We start from the raw sequence: 18,319 nt of genomic DNA, 5'->3' as shown, positions 1-18,319 counted from the left end.
ACTCTACGCTCACTCACACGGAACAGCTGCGAGGAGAAAAATGGTATTTAATTCATTGTGAAATATTCAACAATGGCTACACTGCACTTTTAAAAGCCTTTTGATAGTAAAACCCACAGAGAACAGCCCATCCTGTGTGCTGAAAAGCAGCTTCCCCACAATTAGTCCCTCTATTCAGAGGTCTGAGAAGTCTGTGTAAACTTCAGCACGTGCTGTGTTCACTGTGGATAGCTTCAAGGGTATAACCTTTCACAAACTTCTTAGGGTTTAGTCTTGCTCAGCGACTCTGTCTGCTCCAAACGCTAGTTGGTGGAGAAGGAGAAAGGGGGCGAAGGGAGTGTGATGCTTAGGTGACAGACCCTAAGTGAATGCCCAGCAGAGGAAAACACATTCTCCCAAGAGGGCTCGCAGATGACCGTGCTCCTTCGTTCCCAATGTCAGACTAAAAGGAACCAGAGAGTAGGTCCGGAAAGATAGGCTACCCACGCTCACCGTCTCTATTCAGCCCCAAGATTTTCACGGGTCTCTGGTTTGTGGAAAAACTAGGAAACTTACATTCTCTTATCCCATAGGGCAGGCATTAGGCAACAGTGAAGTCCTAAGTAACATTTTGGGGGCAGGCCAAGTTTGCCTCATGGTTCAGAGCATGGGCTTTGGGGTAGGATCCCAGTTGAAATGACCCTCTCCCCACCTCCCAGAGTTACAGCTAGACTTCTTTGGGGAAGCAAAGTTACCTCTCCGGGCCTCATTCATCTCACCCGCAAAATGGGTCATAAGATCACCTTCACAAGAAAGTTTGAAGAGTGAAATCACCACATATGTGCAATTCTTAGCATACAGAAAGTATTTAATGAGCGGCAATTAGTCATCCTCTCAATCTGTTCTAGAAAGAAGGCAGGCCTTCTCTTGCACAATAAGAATATTTAAAATTAAACAAGAATGGGATATGGACTATTTTTTACTCTATATTCTTAATTCTTTTAATTAATCAGGAGAGAAGTCACAGGAAATAGAGACAGGCACAGCTATCTAACTGGAAATTCTGAGGGAGCTGAACCATGTTGGGGAAAAAAATAAAAAAATAAAAAAATAAAAAAATAAAAACTAAGAGTCAAAGGAATTTTGCATTACAATAGGTTGGCTTTGTTGTTCAGGAACTTTAACCTCAGATTTTCAAAGCACAAAGTACTGATGAAATGCCTGAATATTTCAGGTATGGCTGAAGCAGACACAACTTTTCTGTTCTTTCCAGTCTTTACTCAACTGTCCACGAACAGGGCCGCAGGCATGTCAGCCACTTTCATTATAAAACCCAACATTCAACTTATCAACGCGATGTAAGCTCTAAGCCCTGTTCAGTTAAGAACATCCACCTGTACTGACCAAAGAAGAAAATGCTGAGATGTCACTGGGCCGTTCAAAGTAGCCGACCCAGGGTGGGGTAATCTCTCTCCCTAGATGGAAGGCTTCTGAAAATTGTCTCCACTTGGCCAAGCCAGTTTGTGGGTGCGGATATAACAGCCAATGGTTCCACAAGAGGCCAAAGGTCAGAAATGAGGGCTGAGACCCTGAAGGATGCCCAGAGTGGGAGGCGGTTGGCTGGGAATATGCAGCTTCTGGAGTTTTGTGGGCCATCATTGTTTCTGTCCACGTTGCTGGTGGGGGTGTCAGCTCTGGACTCCCACCCCCTCTGGAGGCAGTGTTTCCACGGCTCACTTTCCACCCCCCAGAGGATAGCGGTGCTGGTCTGTCACCAGAGACAAGTCTGTGAGAAGCAGATCACCGGGTGACTCTCCTGCGGCACTCGGAAGTGGCCTGGAGTGCTCTGCCCCTCCCCCATCTCCACCTCACAGGAGAGAGGCCACAAATCCATAACCTTCATGGACATTTGAAGAGATATTTTATTTTATTTTATTTTATTTTATTTACTTTGAGAGAGTGGGAGACAGAGTGCAAGCGGGGAAGGGACACAGAGAGAGAATCCCAAGCAGGCTCCACCCTCAGCTCGGAGCCTGATGCGGGGCTCGATCCCACGACCCTGAGATCATGACCTAAGCCGAAATCAAGTCAGACGCTTAACCGACTGAGTCACCTGGGCGGCCCTGAAGAGATCATTCTAAAAGAGCATGAAATGAAAGGGGGTGTTGGAAAAGAAAAAGGAGAGATGTGGCTGGACTTCAGCCAAGACTTCAATGCCCAGTGTCTCTGACACAATGGGATAGACTCAGCTTCCAGATTTAAATACACTCTCTTGGGCCTGGCCAGAGTGGTGACAAAGGATTGATAGGAAGGAAGCTTCCACCACAGAATTCAGTCCAGTTCAACAAAATAGGCCTTGCATACTCTCCACATACAGCATGCTGAATGCTGTTGGGGCTACAAAAGTACCTTTTCTCTTGGACAGCAGTAGTTCTTAACTTCTTGGGGGTCTCAGATCACTTGGAGAACCAGAGGAAAGCCACAGACCCTTTGGAAAACTCCTTGCATGCAATCGCGGAGGCATCATGCCTTTCTGAGTCTCAGCCAGGTCAAGCATCCCTGCTCTATGAGAATCTGCAGGTCTGAGACTTGGCAGAAAGTTGTCAGGGTTGATTAACACGATGTATGAAGCGGGTAAGAAATCCAGAGAACAGCAAAGGTGACCAGAACCCTGCTTCTGTGGCTATTCAAATCACCCACACCTCTGTTTCTCAAGCACCACTGCATCGAGTCCAGGGAGACGTGGGAAAGAGGCAGAACAGCCTGGGGAATCAGCCCTGTTGTCTTGTTTTGTTAATGCCACCCTGCAAGGATGAGAGGTCCCACAGGTCTATTTTCTTCAGCAGCCAGAGAGTCCGAAAGAGCCACTCATTTTCACAGAGGTGGGAAGTGCATCTCACTGGGGTGTTCAGGAATGCACTGGGGGACGCACGCCCCTATTTTTATAAACCAGTGATCTGGGAGAGGGGATGGTCAACTGACTAGATTGCCACACAGGGGCAGGGTCTGAACGGAAAGCTGCCAGACCACTCACACTGGCAGCCTCTGAGAGCCGAAGGTGGCCCTATACATCAGCGGAAAGGTAATTTCTCTCACAGTGCAATTAGGACTCATGTTTGGCCTCTGACCTCTGGCCCAAGAGATATTTATGCTCTCCAGACAGAAAGCAACAGGGCGAGGGAGTGAAGGTCCAAGCTGAAGCAAGGCATTTAAGAGGGAAGGGAAGAAAGGAGGGGAGGACAGGAAGGAAGGAAGGAAGGAAGGAAGGAAGGAAGGAAGGAAGGAAGGAAGGAAGGAGGGAGGGAGGAAGGGAGGGGGGAAGGGAGGAAGAGAAAGAAGAGAGAAGGGAAGGAATGAATGTAAGGGAGGGGGCAGAAGGAGACAGGAACCTGATCAATTTACAGCAATCTATGAAATTGACTTTGGTGTTTGCCATTTCCACCTTCAGTGTGGTGTTTTGTTCCTCACACTAATTCTGTGAGGGAGGCACTATTGTCTTACAAATGGGCAAACTGAGGCTCAGAAGGGCTCAGTGATTTGGCCCTGGGTACAGAGCTTGTAGGCAGCAGGGTCAAAACCTTGACCCGGAAAACCCTCGCGCTCGTTTCTAAACGGTAACAATCCACACGTGTGCTCTGGGTAGAGCGTTAGGCTCCCCTACCTATCTCTCTATCTCCCTGACCTACCTAGAACTCCCTCCGACCTCTTGCAACACTGCATCTCAGTGCAGAATCTCTTCTGTTCCAACCGTCTCTTTCCAAAGCCAGGCCATGGGCAGATGTGCTACCACAGACTGAATGGAAGGCATTCAGGCCCAGGGAGTTCACTCCCCTCTCCTCTCCTCCCTGTCTGGATCTAGATTTAAGAACTCTCTCGTCCTCCAGCACCCTACCTCCTGGCTCTCTCCGCCCGCGCCAGCTTCGCTGGCAGCGCGGGGGTTAACCCGCCAGCCCTGCGGAGCAATGATTTCTGTTTTATTTCAGCAGGGGAAGTGTGTGCCTGCCTGATTAGCCTGATGGTTTCCTCTTTTCCCATAACCTCCAGACCCCCATGGCCCAAGTGTTTACTCTCTGAAATAAAAAATCTGCTGGTGTTTTTCTTTTTGTGTGCTCGTGTATTTTGGGAGGATTGCAGAGGAGGGAGGCGGGGTAGGGGTTAGGGACGCGGAGGCTGGGGGAGGGAGCGAGACGCCTCCCCCTGCGGGCGGCCCTCCCCCACCGAGCCTCCTCCAGCTGCGGGCTCCAGGCTCAGACCCCTGGCCGCAGTGCAAGAAAGAAACTTATTAATGAGGGAGCTGGGTCGCCTGCTTCAGCAGCTATAAACACAGAGAACATCTGGAGAGAGAGAGAGTAAGAGTCTCTCCGCGGCCAGACACTGAGAAAAACAGGCTGTCTCTGCTCATCCAGCCCCCCACCCCTGCACGGTCCCACGCAGCCCTCTCCTCCCTGCCGGACTCCAGCTCCCACACCACTCACCCAGCCTGAGGTTTCCATTCACAGAGTGCAGCGGGGCCGGCCGAGCCAAGCGGGGGCCGACGCCAGGCGCAGCATCCACCGTCCCCAGCCACCCTCCACCCCCCACTCGAGGAGTGCCAGAAAAGGGGTCAAACTGCTTGAATCAAATAAGAACTCGGTGCCCCGGGGACCTTTTCCCAACTCGGACCAAATATTTGTGGTTTGAAAAAGTTCAGAGAACTTTTTTTTTTTCCCCTCCTCCTCCCCAGCCCCCTGGGATTTTTAGTGCAATGTTGTTACATCCTAGGATTTTTGAGAAGCAATGCAGAGAGGGTAGCCAACAGAATGCTTGTATTCTGATTGTAACTCCGCGAACGGGTTCTTCTTCTGGGGGTCCTTCCTCCCCAAGCACCTACAGAGATGATTCACATCTGTGAAGACCTTTACACTGCTTACCGCCCTGGGCTGCTGAAGTCATGAGAGAGAGAGAGAGAGAGAGAGAGAGAGAGAGAGAGAGAGAGAGAAAGTCTCTGGGCCCTGGTGGGGGTGGAGCTTCTCTTTCTGGTCCTTACCAGGCTCCCTTCTCCCTTCACTGGTGAAAGGAGACACATAAAGGATAAAATGGGAGGGTGTCAGAAAATTGCCCTTGGGCAAGATAAGTGGGCAAGATTCATTGGATAAGGGTGGGGCATCTAGTTACTTTGGCTCATGCTGAAATCATGCTGAAATGCACAAGAAGGAAGGTAACATTTATTGACCACCTGCTATAGGTCATGGCCTTTTAAGTGTTACCCCTGTTTAAAAGGAGGAAAAGAAGCAGGGTCTGCCTTGCTTCTGGTTGCAATCAGCACACGTAGCCCACCTGTTAGAGGTGAGGTCACAAGATTCCAGGCACGTTGATGCTCTTTTTCCATTATGCCACTGCTAAACCCTTTGTTTGGACTCAACACCCTTCCGCTTACACTCAGAAACTTCTTCCGATCAGTTCATGTAATCTGAAGATGAGATAGCCCAGGCTCGAAAGCTGCCAAGGGGTCAAGAGGTGGGAGTAGAAAGGAGGAGGCGATGTGACGTTGGCGAGTAGGAGCAAATTGAGTCCATGGCCAGAGCGATAGCCTTCGTTTATGGAGAACAGGGTCAGGCATTTGTAGACATCTCATTACCGGAAGACCAGAATAATATAGCAAGGGTGGAGGGTCGTTTTTTTGCATATAGAGTCTCTTCCTAATGCACTACATAGGCAAGGCAGGCCCTGCTTCTTTCCCTCCTGGCAACCTCTAGTCCTCTCTGGTCCTCTCAGAGATGGGATGCAGGTGGGGAGAGGGTACTTTTGCATCAAGCTTCCCTCAACCCTGTCCCCTGGATGTGACTTGTCAGGGCAGCTGGGCCCCAGCCAGAGCCTTCTGCGAATGGCCAAAACCTAAGACACGGTTAGACCTTCCTCCTTCCCAAAGGCGGCATCTATCAAGTCAGCATCTGAGAAGGTCAGAATTTTCCCCCAGAGGAATGATGCACATCACAACAGCCCAGAAACCCACATACACACACAGGATCAGAACTGCTTTTAAAGAACCAAGAAACTGAAACAGGTCCTCCAGAGAAGGAAAACACACCCCAAATGAGGAAAGACCAGATATGTGTAGCAGACAGTGTTTAAAATACTGTTCCTTAAAACCGCAGGGCCATCTGAGATAGTCGGTTGAGAGGCCAAACCTGCTATGAGAGTAAACATTTCAGAGCAAGGTGAATGTCCATTCAACAAGTGTGCCTGGCATTCTCTCAATGTTCTCAACGCTTAAAAGCCAAACTGGAGGCATGTTTCTCCTGCTGAAACTTCCCACCTGGTTGTCAATAGCCCTTTCCAAACACTGGCCGGGGTTTGATCTCTCCCAGCCGCCCCGGCCCTCCGACAAAGCCCCAGGAGAGACCAGAAACTCAGTCTCCCAGCACATCTCCCACTTGAACTTCCAAAGTTTATTTGAGAAAGACATTCTTTCGTTCTACCATTTTACTAGTGAATTTATCGCGGAAATATTAAAGAGTGAGATCCAAAGTCGCACACGCTGCCAAACATTATCTTATGAATAAGTATAATATTTCACATGGGAACCATTTCGTCTATCGTGTAAACGTACCCCCCCCCCCATACACGCTTGAACAACGTTGCTTCGAGACAAGGGGTGAGTCTTCCCCTTCTCCGTACATCTCTGTTTCCAGTGGATGGCACTCGACCACCCAAAGTGTTCAACCAATCAGTGGGGTCACTTTATGACTCAATGATGCTCAGACATTTCTGGACATTTCGGGGCAAGGAGTGATGATAGCAAACATTCATATCGTGCTTGCTAAGTGACAGCACTGCTTTGAGCTTTACATAGATTAAGTTAGTGGTTTTCAAAGTGTGGTCTCTGCACCAGCAGCAGCTGCAGCAACAGCACCTAAGACTTTGTGAAAAATGCAAATTCTTCAGCCTTACCCTAGACTCACCGAATCAGAAACCCTGGGGATAGAACCCAACAACCTGTGTTTCAACAGGCCCTCCAGGTGATGCTGGCACTTTGAGAACCCCTGGTGTACAGGAGGAAACGGAAGTACAGAGACAAAGTAAGTTGCCTAAGCTCACCCGGTTAGGAAGAGTTGGTGTGCAAACCCAAGCAATCTGGCTCCAGAATCTGGATTCTTTACCAACATACTATATATACTTCCTCTCTCGTGAAGAATTAAGAAGTGGAAAGTATGCTGTAAATGTGAGCAGGTGACGTTTTTACCGTGTTTGATGACCAAAAGCATACCAAGGTGCATTCTACAAGAAGAAAAAGAGCGTTGTCTTACTTCTGAAATCAAGGACCGTGGTAATGACACTATAGGTTCATTCCCATAAGGGTGTAAGTTGGGTATACCGTGTTCTGCAGCTACAGACGGCTTTCCAGCCCTAAGCAGTTATTTCGCAAAAGTGAACCCCGGTTACAGCATCATATCCGTAAGTTTGACTAATTCAAGACAAATCCACCCGTGAAATGAAAAATAACTTGATAGGATATCACTCTGGAAGGGTGCTCCATAAGCATCGTATTTTCTGATATGCACTCTTGTCATTCATAATACTGACATTAAATATGGACGGGTGTTAATCAGAGGGATGGACTGTGGTCTTGTGGCCTGGGTGCTCAGTTGGGTCTCCGATGTCAGTTTTCTAGTTCCCAATGGAAAACAGGCACGGCATGGCTCCAGCTGGGTCTGGCACCACTCTGAGCTCACTGGCCCTATCCCAAAATGGTTTGCCATCTACTCCGTCCCTTCTCAACAGGGCTGCGGTTAGGAACTAGTCATAATAGTTAATGGCAGTGAAATGTCAATGAGTTCTTAGGGACAAGAAGTCAGAGACTGACAGAAAAAGTGATTCTAGCTATGATGATTGAGAGGAAGGGCTGATGTTGGGGACACAAGAGAGGACGGGAACAGAGAGGAGGCAGGGTCAGTGGGCTCCACTCCAGTCAGACTATAAACAGTAACAGACATTTCGGCCGTGTCTCGTGTAAGGGGCTCTATTGATTCACAAGACTCCCTGACAGAGGGATGACGAAGAGCTGAGACAGAAAGGGCCATTCATTCATGCAGAACACCAGCTCGCCGTCCCCATTGGCTCTTGCGAATGGCTCCAGGCTGATAGGGAGGAGGGGGAAGAGGCGGACGGGAGGCGGAGGTAGAAATAAAAGAAAATGATGACTACAAGATTGTCATGAAGAAATGTACAGCTGCACAGGCAATTGCATGCAAATGTGGCTTCCCTTTTTAGCCGTATAGTTAATGTCCTCAGATTCATCTGTTGTGCTCTTTCATATCCTATCATCTTCCCCTCCCCTTCTTGCCTTGTCTTTTTCCGGGCTCCCCTTCGTCTGCCTTCCCATTCAGCTTTCGTTTTCTCTTCCCATCCTCCTCCACTTCTCTACCAATACCTTTATTTCCTGTCTATTTCCACCCTTCTCTGTCTTCCTCAGCAGCTTCTTTTACCGTCTATTCTTCTGTCCAACCCATTCTTGACTCTCTTGGTTACTGAGTATTCCCCCCTCTCCACCCTCCCACCCCCCCCACTCCCCCCCCTTCCCCGCTCACCTGGCAGGCTCTCTCCCACTCACGGCTTCTCTTCGATTCATTCTCTCTCTTCCCTCTCCCTCCCTCACCCCCTTCCTCCTCCTCAGCCTCTGCCCCTCCTTGAATAGGAGCCACATTATTAGCAAAGGGCCTAATGTTCCTGGAGTGCCCCTCCTGCTGGGTATTCCAGTCACTGACAGATGTGGAGTCCTTGGAAAAGAAGTTCATTCATCCCTTCTGTGAGCACAAAACGTGAGACAGGAGCGGGGGTGGGGAGTGGCCATGAGACGGGAAGGAAATTGAAGTTAAAAATAGGATAAAAGGAGATGAAAAAAAAATGTAGCGTATTTTTTTTCTCTCTTTCTTCTTACTCAACACATCTCCAAGGAAATATGCTGCAGCTGGAGAAATCATTGGTTGGTCCACATCTTCATTTCCCTTCTCTGTAACCCCAAATCTCCTTCCAAAGGACACCCATCACTGAGGAGGGCTGGACCACAGCCCAGAAATAATCGCTGCAGCTACTTCGTCTGGACAGCTCAAAAGGCAAAGGAGGGGCTGCAAAAGCTCAGGGTTCTTGCCAGATACTTCCATCAGAGGGAGCCTAGGGCAGAGGGAACTGCGGACCTCACATTTGCCACCAAGGCACAGCTCCCCATGGAGGCTTTCTAGTATTTTCTGAGCTGTGGTTGTTGACAACCCAGGTCCTCTTAGGACCCATCTTCCCATCCTACTAAAAAGCCACCAGTCTGGGTGACCCCAGCTCCCTTCTTCTTGCAACAATAAAAGGGACGAAGTGGGGAAAACGACTATATCATATGGCTATGAATCCTTGCATTTTAAAGCAGCTTCGCCCTGAGAGGGTCTTCCCATGCGTCACAGACACTGTGTCATTGGCTCCGAAAAAAAACCTCCTTTGCCTTTGAGGACCTTGACAAGGAAAAGAATGAAAAACCATCTTTGCTTGGGAATTTATGTAGTTCTTAGCTGGGAAAAAAAAAAGGACCATGTCTTTTAGCTATGAAGAAGGGACATCTAATCTTGAGGCCATGGACCAGTGTGGAATAACCTTGGCTATTAATACGGCGTAACTTGCAGCAAACAGAAGCACCGTCTAGAGCAGAGAGGGTTAAGGCAAGGTAACTTTAACCTGGATTGCATTCAAAGACACAAGACTTAAGCCCAGCGGCATTGGTAAGTTTCAAGAATTATACAAATAGAGGCACAGCCGTTCTGACCCTCTGCTTATACAAATGAGACCTATTTATTTAGGGGCATCTGGGTGTCTCAGGCGGTTGAGCGTCCAACTCTTGATGTCAGCTCAGGTCATGATTGAGCCCCACATCAGGCCCTGCACCTGCTTAAGATTCTCTCTCTCCCTCTCCCCCTGTTTCTCTCTCTCAAAAAAAAATTTTTATTTAAAAAGATCTATTTGTTTAGAATCAAAAAGGATGGCTTTGTTCATCTCTTAGAATTTTAAGTCCTTAAGTCTAACCTGTGAACAGGTGCAAATCCTCCCTGTCTCCTGTTTAAATGGGTAGATAGTTACTGAGACACTTGTATTTATGCTTGGGAGAACCAAGCAGAAAGTGACAGCATAATGTCTGATGTCTGAAATCCAAGGGCAGTGCCCTGAAGAATATGACAAATATCAATGGCTATTGACTTGAGAGACTAGGGAACACAAGGATTGATTTCATTCTGCCCTAAAGAAGAGCCAGGCAACTGGAAAGCAACTCACATGCCTTCCTTCCAACTCCCACCAAGATGCTACAGCATCTTGCTTTGTGTCTTGGTATTTCTGGTCAAAGACGAAGAATGGGCAACAAAACTAACACTTGTGTTCCCTCTCCACTATTATAAAAAGTAGTATCGTTATGTGGAGTAAAGAAACATTAAACAAAAAGTTGCATTTAAGTTAGTCCCCCAGTGGCTTTCTCCCTGTGTTAGCCTCAGAATTACATATTTTTAAGTTAGTGCCCCAGTGGCTTTCTCCCTATGTTAGCCTCAGAATTACATATTTTATTTTATTATTTTTTTAAGTTTATCTGTTTCTTTTGAGAGAGAGTGTGTGAGCAGGGGAGGGGCTGAGAGAAAGAAAGAGAGAATCCCAGGCAGGCTCTGCTCTGTCAGCCCTGAGCCCAACATGGGGCTTGAACTCACAAACCATGAGATTATGACTTGAGCTGAAACCAAGAGTTGGACACTTCACCCACCGAGCCACCCGGGCACCCCCAGAATTATATATTTTCCATTTGTGAGAGTAATGAGATTTCTTAGGCTAAGAATTCATCCTGGAAGAAAATACAGATTTGAACTGGCTTTTTGGTATTTGGATACATAATCTGGTCTCATGATCCATTGAACTTAATAGCAGAACCCACCACTTCAGAATCCCCAAATCAAGGTTTACGTTTTGCAGTAAAAAGAAACTAACAAAAACGCTAGCAGGTAAGCACAGACTAATGGAATTTGTGAGACACCCAGTGACTTCGGCAAAACAGAATGGGGGTAAGGACGCTCAAAACCTGTCGGGTCTTTGGGAGACAAGACCCGGGGGAGAACTCTCTGGAGGAGTTTGATTCCTGATCACCAGGGGGCAGTACCATGAGCAGCAAGCCTGGGAGAGAAGAGAATGCTGGGAGGAGAGGAAGGAGGTCTGCAAAGGAGAGCTGAGAGGAGGGAGAGAGGGGGCGGACCAGAAAGAAGCCAGACGCAGGTGGGCACAGGCGAAGAGGTCGAGGACAATGCGGGAAAGAAGATGAATGAAAGAAATGATGTTTTGTAAGAAGGCCAACTGTTTATCCAGCTCTTCCTTCAGGACCACAGACCTTCTAGGCCCTTTGTCAACAATGAGGCTGCAACGGGTAACTCTCAGGAAATGCACAGTGGACAGAACTATTTACAGAATGGAGACCTGAAGCAACCCCTCTTGGGCTCATTCCTAGAGTTTCATCTTCCTGTTGTTGGAGAAGAAAGCAACTCGGAATTATGGAGAAGTCCGGGGACTTTCCACCGGAGAACAATAGCATCTTGTCCCCACATAAGCCGCAGCAGCTGTTGTTGCTACAGAGAATGCAGCCCTCATCACACTTCACTGTCCTTCATCTCCATCCGCACCCCGAGCCTCTGTTCATGCTCCTACCTGAGCCACAGTGTTCCAGACCAGTGGGAACTTCCTGAGTGGCCATCTCATCCCAGAAGGGGTAGTAAGCTCTTTGCGGGTGATAACTGGACTGGAAACCACAGGCCATTCGAGGATCTTCGTAGGAGTTGATGGGTCCCTGCCTCTGTGACCAGGAAAAAAATACGGAAATATATTAACAGGAAAATCTCTATACTCTAACCTGAATGGGACAATAACCTCCTATCAAACAACCGCATGTGAGTAGGAATCATCCATAGATGACAACAAAATAGAACCAACTGTTGATCACCCCTCCCCCCAAAACAGACACAGGGAAGAAGGGTCTCTTACTCAGACTGTGCATGCACTGCCTTTCATCCATTTCTTTAGGCATTGGACAACGACCTTTCCTATTTTTTTAAAGTTTATTTATTTATTTTGAGAGAGGGAGAGGGAGGAGAAGAGAGAGAGGGAGAGAGAATCTCAAGCAGGCTCCGTGCTACCAGCACAGAGCCCAACGCAGGGCCCGAGCTCAAGAACCAGGAGATCATGACCCTGAGCCGAAACCAAGAGTCAGACACTCAAGCCACTGAGCCACACAGATGCCCCTCCTAATTTTCAAATAAAGACCCAAGATTCACAGCAAGGCAGAATCTTGGCCATCTTTACACAATCCTGGCTTTTGAATTTTCATGTGATCTTACTCTGTAAAAACACCTCGAACAGATGTTCTTACAAGACATTCCATTATCATGGAACCAGTAGGGGACAAATGCCAAGGGAAAACCAAAAAGTGGGCCTATGTAATAATAATCACTCATTTTTCAGTCAATCAATTGTGCAGAAGTTTTGATGATAGTGATTGCAGACTGAAATTTCCAGCTTCTCCCAACGTATGGGGACTTGTGCCGTCCTTTCATCAGCTTTAGGAAATCCATAAAATATAGCCTCTACCCAGTACTCCTTAAAGAAAGCAAATGGGCTGTGTAGGCGGCATGTTTGGAGGTGTTTAAACACTATTCTTTGAAGCTGCGTCTACCTGGATTCAAATCTTGGATGTACCGCTTACTAGTGAAGGGCCGAGGCCTGTTCCCATATCTAAATCTCAGTTTACTACTCCATTATAAGATGGGAATAATACCTGCCTCATATGTAGGAAGGATTAAATAAAATATGTGTAAGAAAATTATATATAAAACAAAATAAAATATAAAATGCATGTTGGGGCATCTGGGTGCCTCAGTTGGTTAAGCGTTCAACTCTTGGTTTTGGCTCAGGTTGTGATCTCATGGTTTGTGGGTTCCAGCCCCACATCCATGCTGATGGCGTGGAGCCTGCCTGGGATTCTCTCTCTGCCCCTCCCCTGCTCTCTTTCTCTCTCAAAATAAATAAATTTAAAAAATTAAATATATATAATCCATGTCATAGCCTATGTGAATCCTAATATAAGGTAGATATTATTTTACTATAACAGGCCCTTAACATTCCTGGGATTGAGCAAGAGGATTAAAAAATAAGACACAAAAGGAGAAGCAGCAGATTCATAGAAAGATTTCCTGAGGAGTCTAATCTCCACTGGCCCAACCTTTATTTTCCTTTTTCTTTTTCATTCTTTCTCTCTTCTCTCATGGTCCTTCTACCTCCATAAAAAAATCTGTTAAGAGAATCAAACTCTGCTAGAATTTGATGTGGTTAAATCTATCGATGTTAAGGGGCTAATTAACAAAAGCAGCTTCACAGGTGGTATTCTCATCCCTGAAGGGTAGTTTGCTAACCTCCAGTAAGATTCTCTCATTCGAGAATCTCCTATGCCCTCGTTCCCCTTGAGCTGCAGACAAAAACTCAGCACTATTCTTTTAGATTCAGCATTCACTATCTACACTCTCTTCCCATTTTTCAACTGTCCATTCACTTAAGCTCAGTAAAGACAACGAAGAGAGTATAGTGGCACAGACAAAAATGACCACTGAGGCCCAAAGGACATTTTGCGTGCGTTAATTGGGACAACATTCTCCATAATATTCAAAAAATCATTCAAAGTAGAGCTGGATGAAGTTTACTTTGGGGCTGTTCCACTTCTAACTGGGCCAACGGTGCTGAGAATGTAGTGATACCCTTGGAACTGAACAGAGTCACCTTGAGTTGTTGAGTAGCAAAGGCTAACGTCCTTGGCTTCTGTTCCCAGACCCTGATGAGAACCACTAGAATATAAATGGAGCAATGGTGTTCTGCTACCTATTTGGGTTTGGGACCAAGAAATTTAGGGAAATCACTGGCAAGAACACTCCCCTAAGCTTCAGTCAGAAAACGTTTCCTGAATTCCAGTTCAAACCACTTTGGGGACATTGTATTTTCATATTGTAAACTCTTGAGGCAACTGCCTTTGAATCCCCAAGAATAGGTAAGTCTTCAATAATCCTTTGCAGCTGAATCCATTTGAAACATATTCCCTGGACTCCCTGTGTGTTGTTAATATCTATCCCCATCTTTTGATATTTCCCCAGAGTCTTTCTCAAAACTCAATGTCAAGTACCAGAGCTGTAGGAATAGGGTCTTGAGGGAGGAAATTTTGATTCTAAATTATATAAAGGAGAAATCTAAGTTGTCTAGCCCTGTTTTCTTTTGGGACAGTGTGTGTATGGTTTGCCTAAACCGTTCTCACAAGACCCTTCTAAGACAGCAGTCCATAGTACAGAGAGAATCCTTATAGATAGGTAGTGGGTAGTCTGTTATGAGCCCTGCGAAGGTAAGTAGAAACCTAAGGAGAACATTTTGTTTTTGCATTTTATATCACTTATTTCTTTTTTACATTCATTACTCAAGTAGAGTTGACATACAATGTTATATTAGTTTCAGGTGTAGACCATAGTGACAAGACAATTCTGTACATCACACTGTGCTCACCATGGTAAGCATAGCCTCCATCTGTCACCGTACAATGGTATTACAGCATTACTGAATATATTCCCTGTGCTGTACTTTTTATCTCCACGGGACATATTTATTTTATAACTGGTAGTTTGTATTCTTAATCCCCTTCACCTCATTGGTCCATCCCACAAACCTCCTCCCCTCTTGCAACCATCAGCTTGTTTTCTGTATTTATGAGACTGTTTCTGTTTGTTCATTTGTTTTTTTTTTTTTCTTTTTAGATTCCACATGTCAGTGAAATCATATGGTATTTGTCTTTCTCTGTCTGACTTATTTCACTCAGCATAATACCCTCTAGGTCTATCTGCATTGTCACAGAAGACAAGATTTCATTCTTTTTTTTATGGCTAAGCAATATTCCTGTGTGTGTGTGTGTGTGTGTGTGTGTGTGTGTGTGTGTGTGTGTCTCATATCTTCTTTGTCCATTCATCTGTCCATGAACACTCGGTGTTGCTTCCATATCTTGACTACTGTAAATAATGCTTCTATAAACATAGGGGTGCATGTATCTTTTCAAATTATGGTTTTTATTTTCTTTAAGTAAATAAATACCCAGTAGCAGAATCATTGAATCGTATGGTAATTCTATTTTTAATTTTTTTGGACGAAACTCCATACCGTCTTACCCAGTGATTATGTAACACAGTTTGCATTCCTGCCAAAGTGCATGAGAATTCCTTTTTCTCCACATCCCTGCCCATGCTTGTGGTCGCTTGTGTTTTAGGTGTGAGGTGATATCTCATCGTGGTTTTGATTTGCATTTCCCTGAAGATTAGTGATATTGAGCATCCTTTTATGAGTCTGTTGGCCATTTGTATGTCTTCTCTAAACAAGTGTCTGTTCATGTCTTCTTCCCAGAAGAATCTGGATTATTTGCACTTTGTTTTTTTGGTGTTGAGTTGTATAAGTTCTTTATTATTTAGGATATTAAGCCCTTATCGGATGTACCATTTGCAAATATCTTTTCCCGTTGGATGGGTTGTCTTTTTGTTTTGTTGATGGTTTCCTTCACTGTACAAAAGCTTTTCATTTTAGTGTAGACCCCAAAATTTATCATTGCTTTTGTTTCCCTTGCCTGAGGAAACACATCTAGAAAATGTTGCTAAAGGCTATGTCAAAGAAATTATTGCTTATGTTTTCTTCTAGGAATTTAATGGTTTTGTGTCTCACATTTGGGTTTTTAATACATTTTGAGTTTATTTTTGTGTGTGATGTAAGAACGTCCAGTTTCATTGTTTTGCATGTCACTGTCCAGTTTTCCCAGCACCATTTGTGGAAGAGACTCTCTTTCCCCCATTGGATATTTTTTCCTCTTTTGTTGTAGATTAATCGACCATGTAAGTGTGGGTTTATTTCTGGTTTCTCTACCTCCTTCCATTCATCTATATGTCTATTTTTCAGTACTGTGCCAGTACCATATGGTTTTGGTTACTACAGTTTTGTAGTGTATCTCGAAATCTGGGATTATGATACCTCCAGCTTTGTTCTTTCTCAGTATTGCTTTGCCTATTCAAGGTCTTTTGTTGTTTCACACAAATTTTAGGAGAATTTGTTATAGTTATATGAAAAATGCTATTGGTATTTTTATAGGGATTACATTGAATCTCTAGATTGCTTTGGGTAATATGGACATTTTAACAATATTAATTCTTCCAATCCATGAGCATTGTGTGTCTTTTCATTTGTTTTTGTCATCTTCAAAGTCTTCCATCAATGCCTTACAGTTTTCAGAGTACAGGTGTTTCACCTCCTTGGTTAAATCTATTCCTAAATATTTTATTCTTTTTGATGCGATAGCAAATAGGATAGAGACACATTTTTCAGGTTTAAAAGTTTAGACTTTCTCTGCTAAGGAAAGGCCACTGATGGCAAGATATACAGTGCCAAGAAGTGCTGAAGGAAAATGATCTAGATGCAAAGTGCAGGAGAGAGATGGAAGGCAGAAGGAGTACTTAGTGGGTTAGGGATAAAGCAATGAGGTTCCAGACCCGGGCAATGACAACAATGTAGCGGTGTGGTGAGTCAACTCCCAGCCTCTGATTAACAACCATGAACTTATGCGGTTGGCTTTTGTTTTTTGTTTCTTGTTTTTTAGGAATCCCTCCTGCCCGAAACCAGGCTCTTTGTTGTCAGGGATAGTTCATCCATTATTTTATAAATGGAAATCTATTTTTAAGACGTTATTTCCTCTTGAGCTGCCCTCAGTGGAACCAGAGGACCCTATTTTTAAGAATTAGGAGGACATAACGCAACAAGCCTACCGCGAACCACAAACATCTTTACTAACAGATGCTCCTGGAAGCACCATGATTCTCGTTATCTAGACACCTGCTTGTTTATTAGACATTTCACAAACTGACTTCATACCTATTTCACAGAGTATGAAAATGACGTTTTTACTCAAAAGAACCACATAGCTAGTTCCAATTCATTATGAAACTGTCTTAGTTGAGGAGAAAGAAGCAGGTTATTAACAGGTCAGAAATCTGGGCTGCCCAGCCCCCACCTCATCGCCTTAAAAAAGCGCCACCCAAAATGAGTTTGAGTCTCTTCGCTGACACCTTCCTTTCCTGGCTGCAACTGGAGGTTGAACTCATGAGACGCAAGCGCCATTTGCAGCCCCTGTCACAGTTTGAAGAAAACCATCTGACGGGTCCTTGCTTATTCATCCCACAGGCAATTATCGAAAGGAACTAACGCACATCACACACCTGCCCTATGCCAGTTGGTGTGCTAAACATAGTGCAGAAATGGTCACGTCGAATCCTTACCACAATCACGCAAGATGAGTATTTGTATCCCCATTTTACAGAAGAACAAACTGAGGCATTTAGAGAATAAGTAAATGTCCAAAGGCCGCACAGCTAATAAAATAATAAATATAGAATTCACACCCAGTTCTATTTGGTTTCAGACTGTCTTTGCTTCTACCTGCCCAACATGAAGCTTACTGGCTCTTGTACAGATTTCTGAAGAAGGGGAACTGTTGTCCTGGGCTAGGTACTTGACAAATTATGACAATATGCATTTATGGGGCAAATTTATACCATGCACCTGGTCTATGCCAAGTTTTATGTTAGATGCTAAGAGCACAGCATGAACAAGAAATGAACTTCACCCTCATGAGCATACAGACAAGTAAACAGGAAATTACAGCAAGGAGATATGACAGGGTTAAGTACCAATGTGCAGGGGGAGGGGAGTGGCAGCAGGTAATACTTCCTGGAGGAAGCAAATTAAGGTAACTGAAAGGTTGAGTAAGATTTAGCCTAGAACACTTGGTGGAGAGCCTAGAGAGCAAAAAAAAAGACGATCACACTACCTTAAGGTGAATAGGAACATATAATCTGTTTAAGGAAGAATAAGAAAGATTCAGAGAGGTGATCTAGAGAGATAAAGACCGTGTTGTTCGGTGGTGATAAGCATGTGGGAAGAGTGTGCTCTTGAACAACGTGGACGCTTGCCATGGAGGGTAATTAGTAAAAAGTAAAGCTGGTGGGACAGGGTAAGATCACATTGTTGAGGGCCATAAATACCAGACAGGAATCTGGCTCCCGGAGAAAGGCTTCGGAGGTTGCATTAGAGGTAGTGACATGTGCATCAATATGTTCTAGAAGACTCATTTGACTATGCCAGGTAGGATGGGTTGGGCAGGAGAAGGTGAAGAAGCTGACACAGGCACGAGAGTACCTCACGGAACCCTACTGGAGACTCAGGCCGAAAGAAAAAAAGCAGC

General features: G+C 45.3%; 1 protein-coding gene across 3 annotated transcripts in view; it reads right to left on the bottom strand.

Annotated features, from left to right (window-relative positions):
• The window catches only part of ETS1 (ETS proto-oncogene 1, transcription factor), a 132,540-nt gene that overhangs the window by 90,514 nt on the left and 23,707 nt on the right, over window positions 1–18,319 (bottom strand). For all 3 annotated transcript variants that reach the window (XM_019421387.2, XM_053900267.1, XM_019421388.2), the window contains exon 3: window positions 11,671–11,815. In XM_019421387.2, coding sequence (XP_019276932.1) covers window positions 11,671–11,815 — 145 coding nt within the window. The remainder of the gene's footprint in view (window positions 1–11,670; window positions 11,816–18,319) is intronic.

This window comes from Panthera pardus, unplaced genomic scaffold (assembly GCF_024362965.1).
Source record: "Panthera pardus isolate Hobbes unplaced genomic scaffold, ASM2436296v1 HiC_scaffold_12, whole genome shotgun sequence".
Taxonomy (NCBI): Eukaryota; Metazoa; Chordata; class Mammalia; order Carnivora; family Felidae; genus Panthera; species Panthera pardus.
This window is presented reverse-complemented; position numbering and strand designations above follow the sequence as displayed.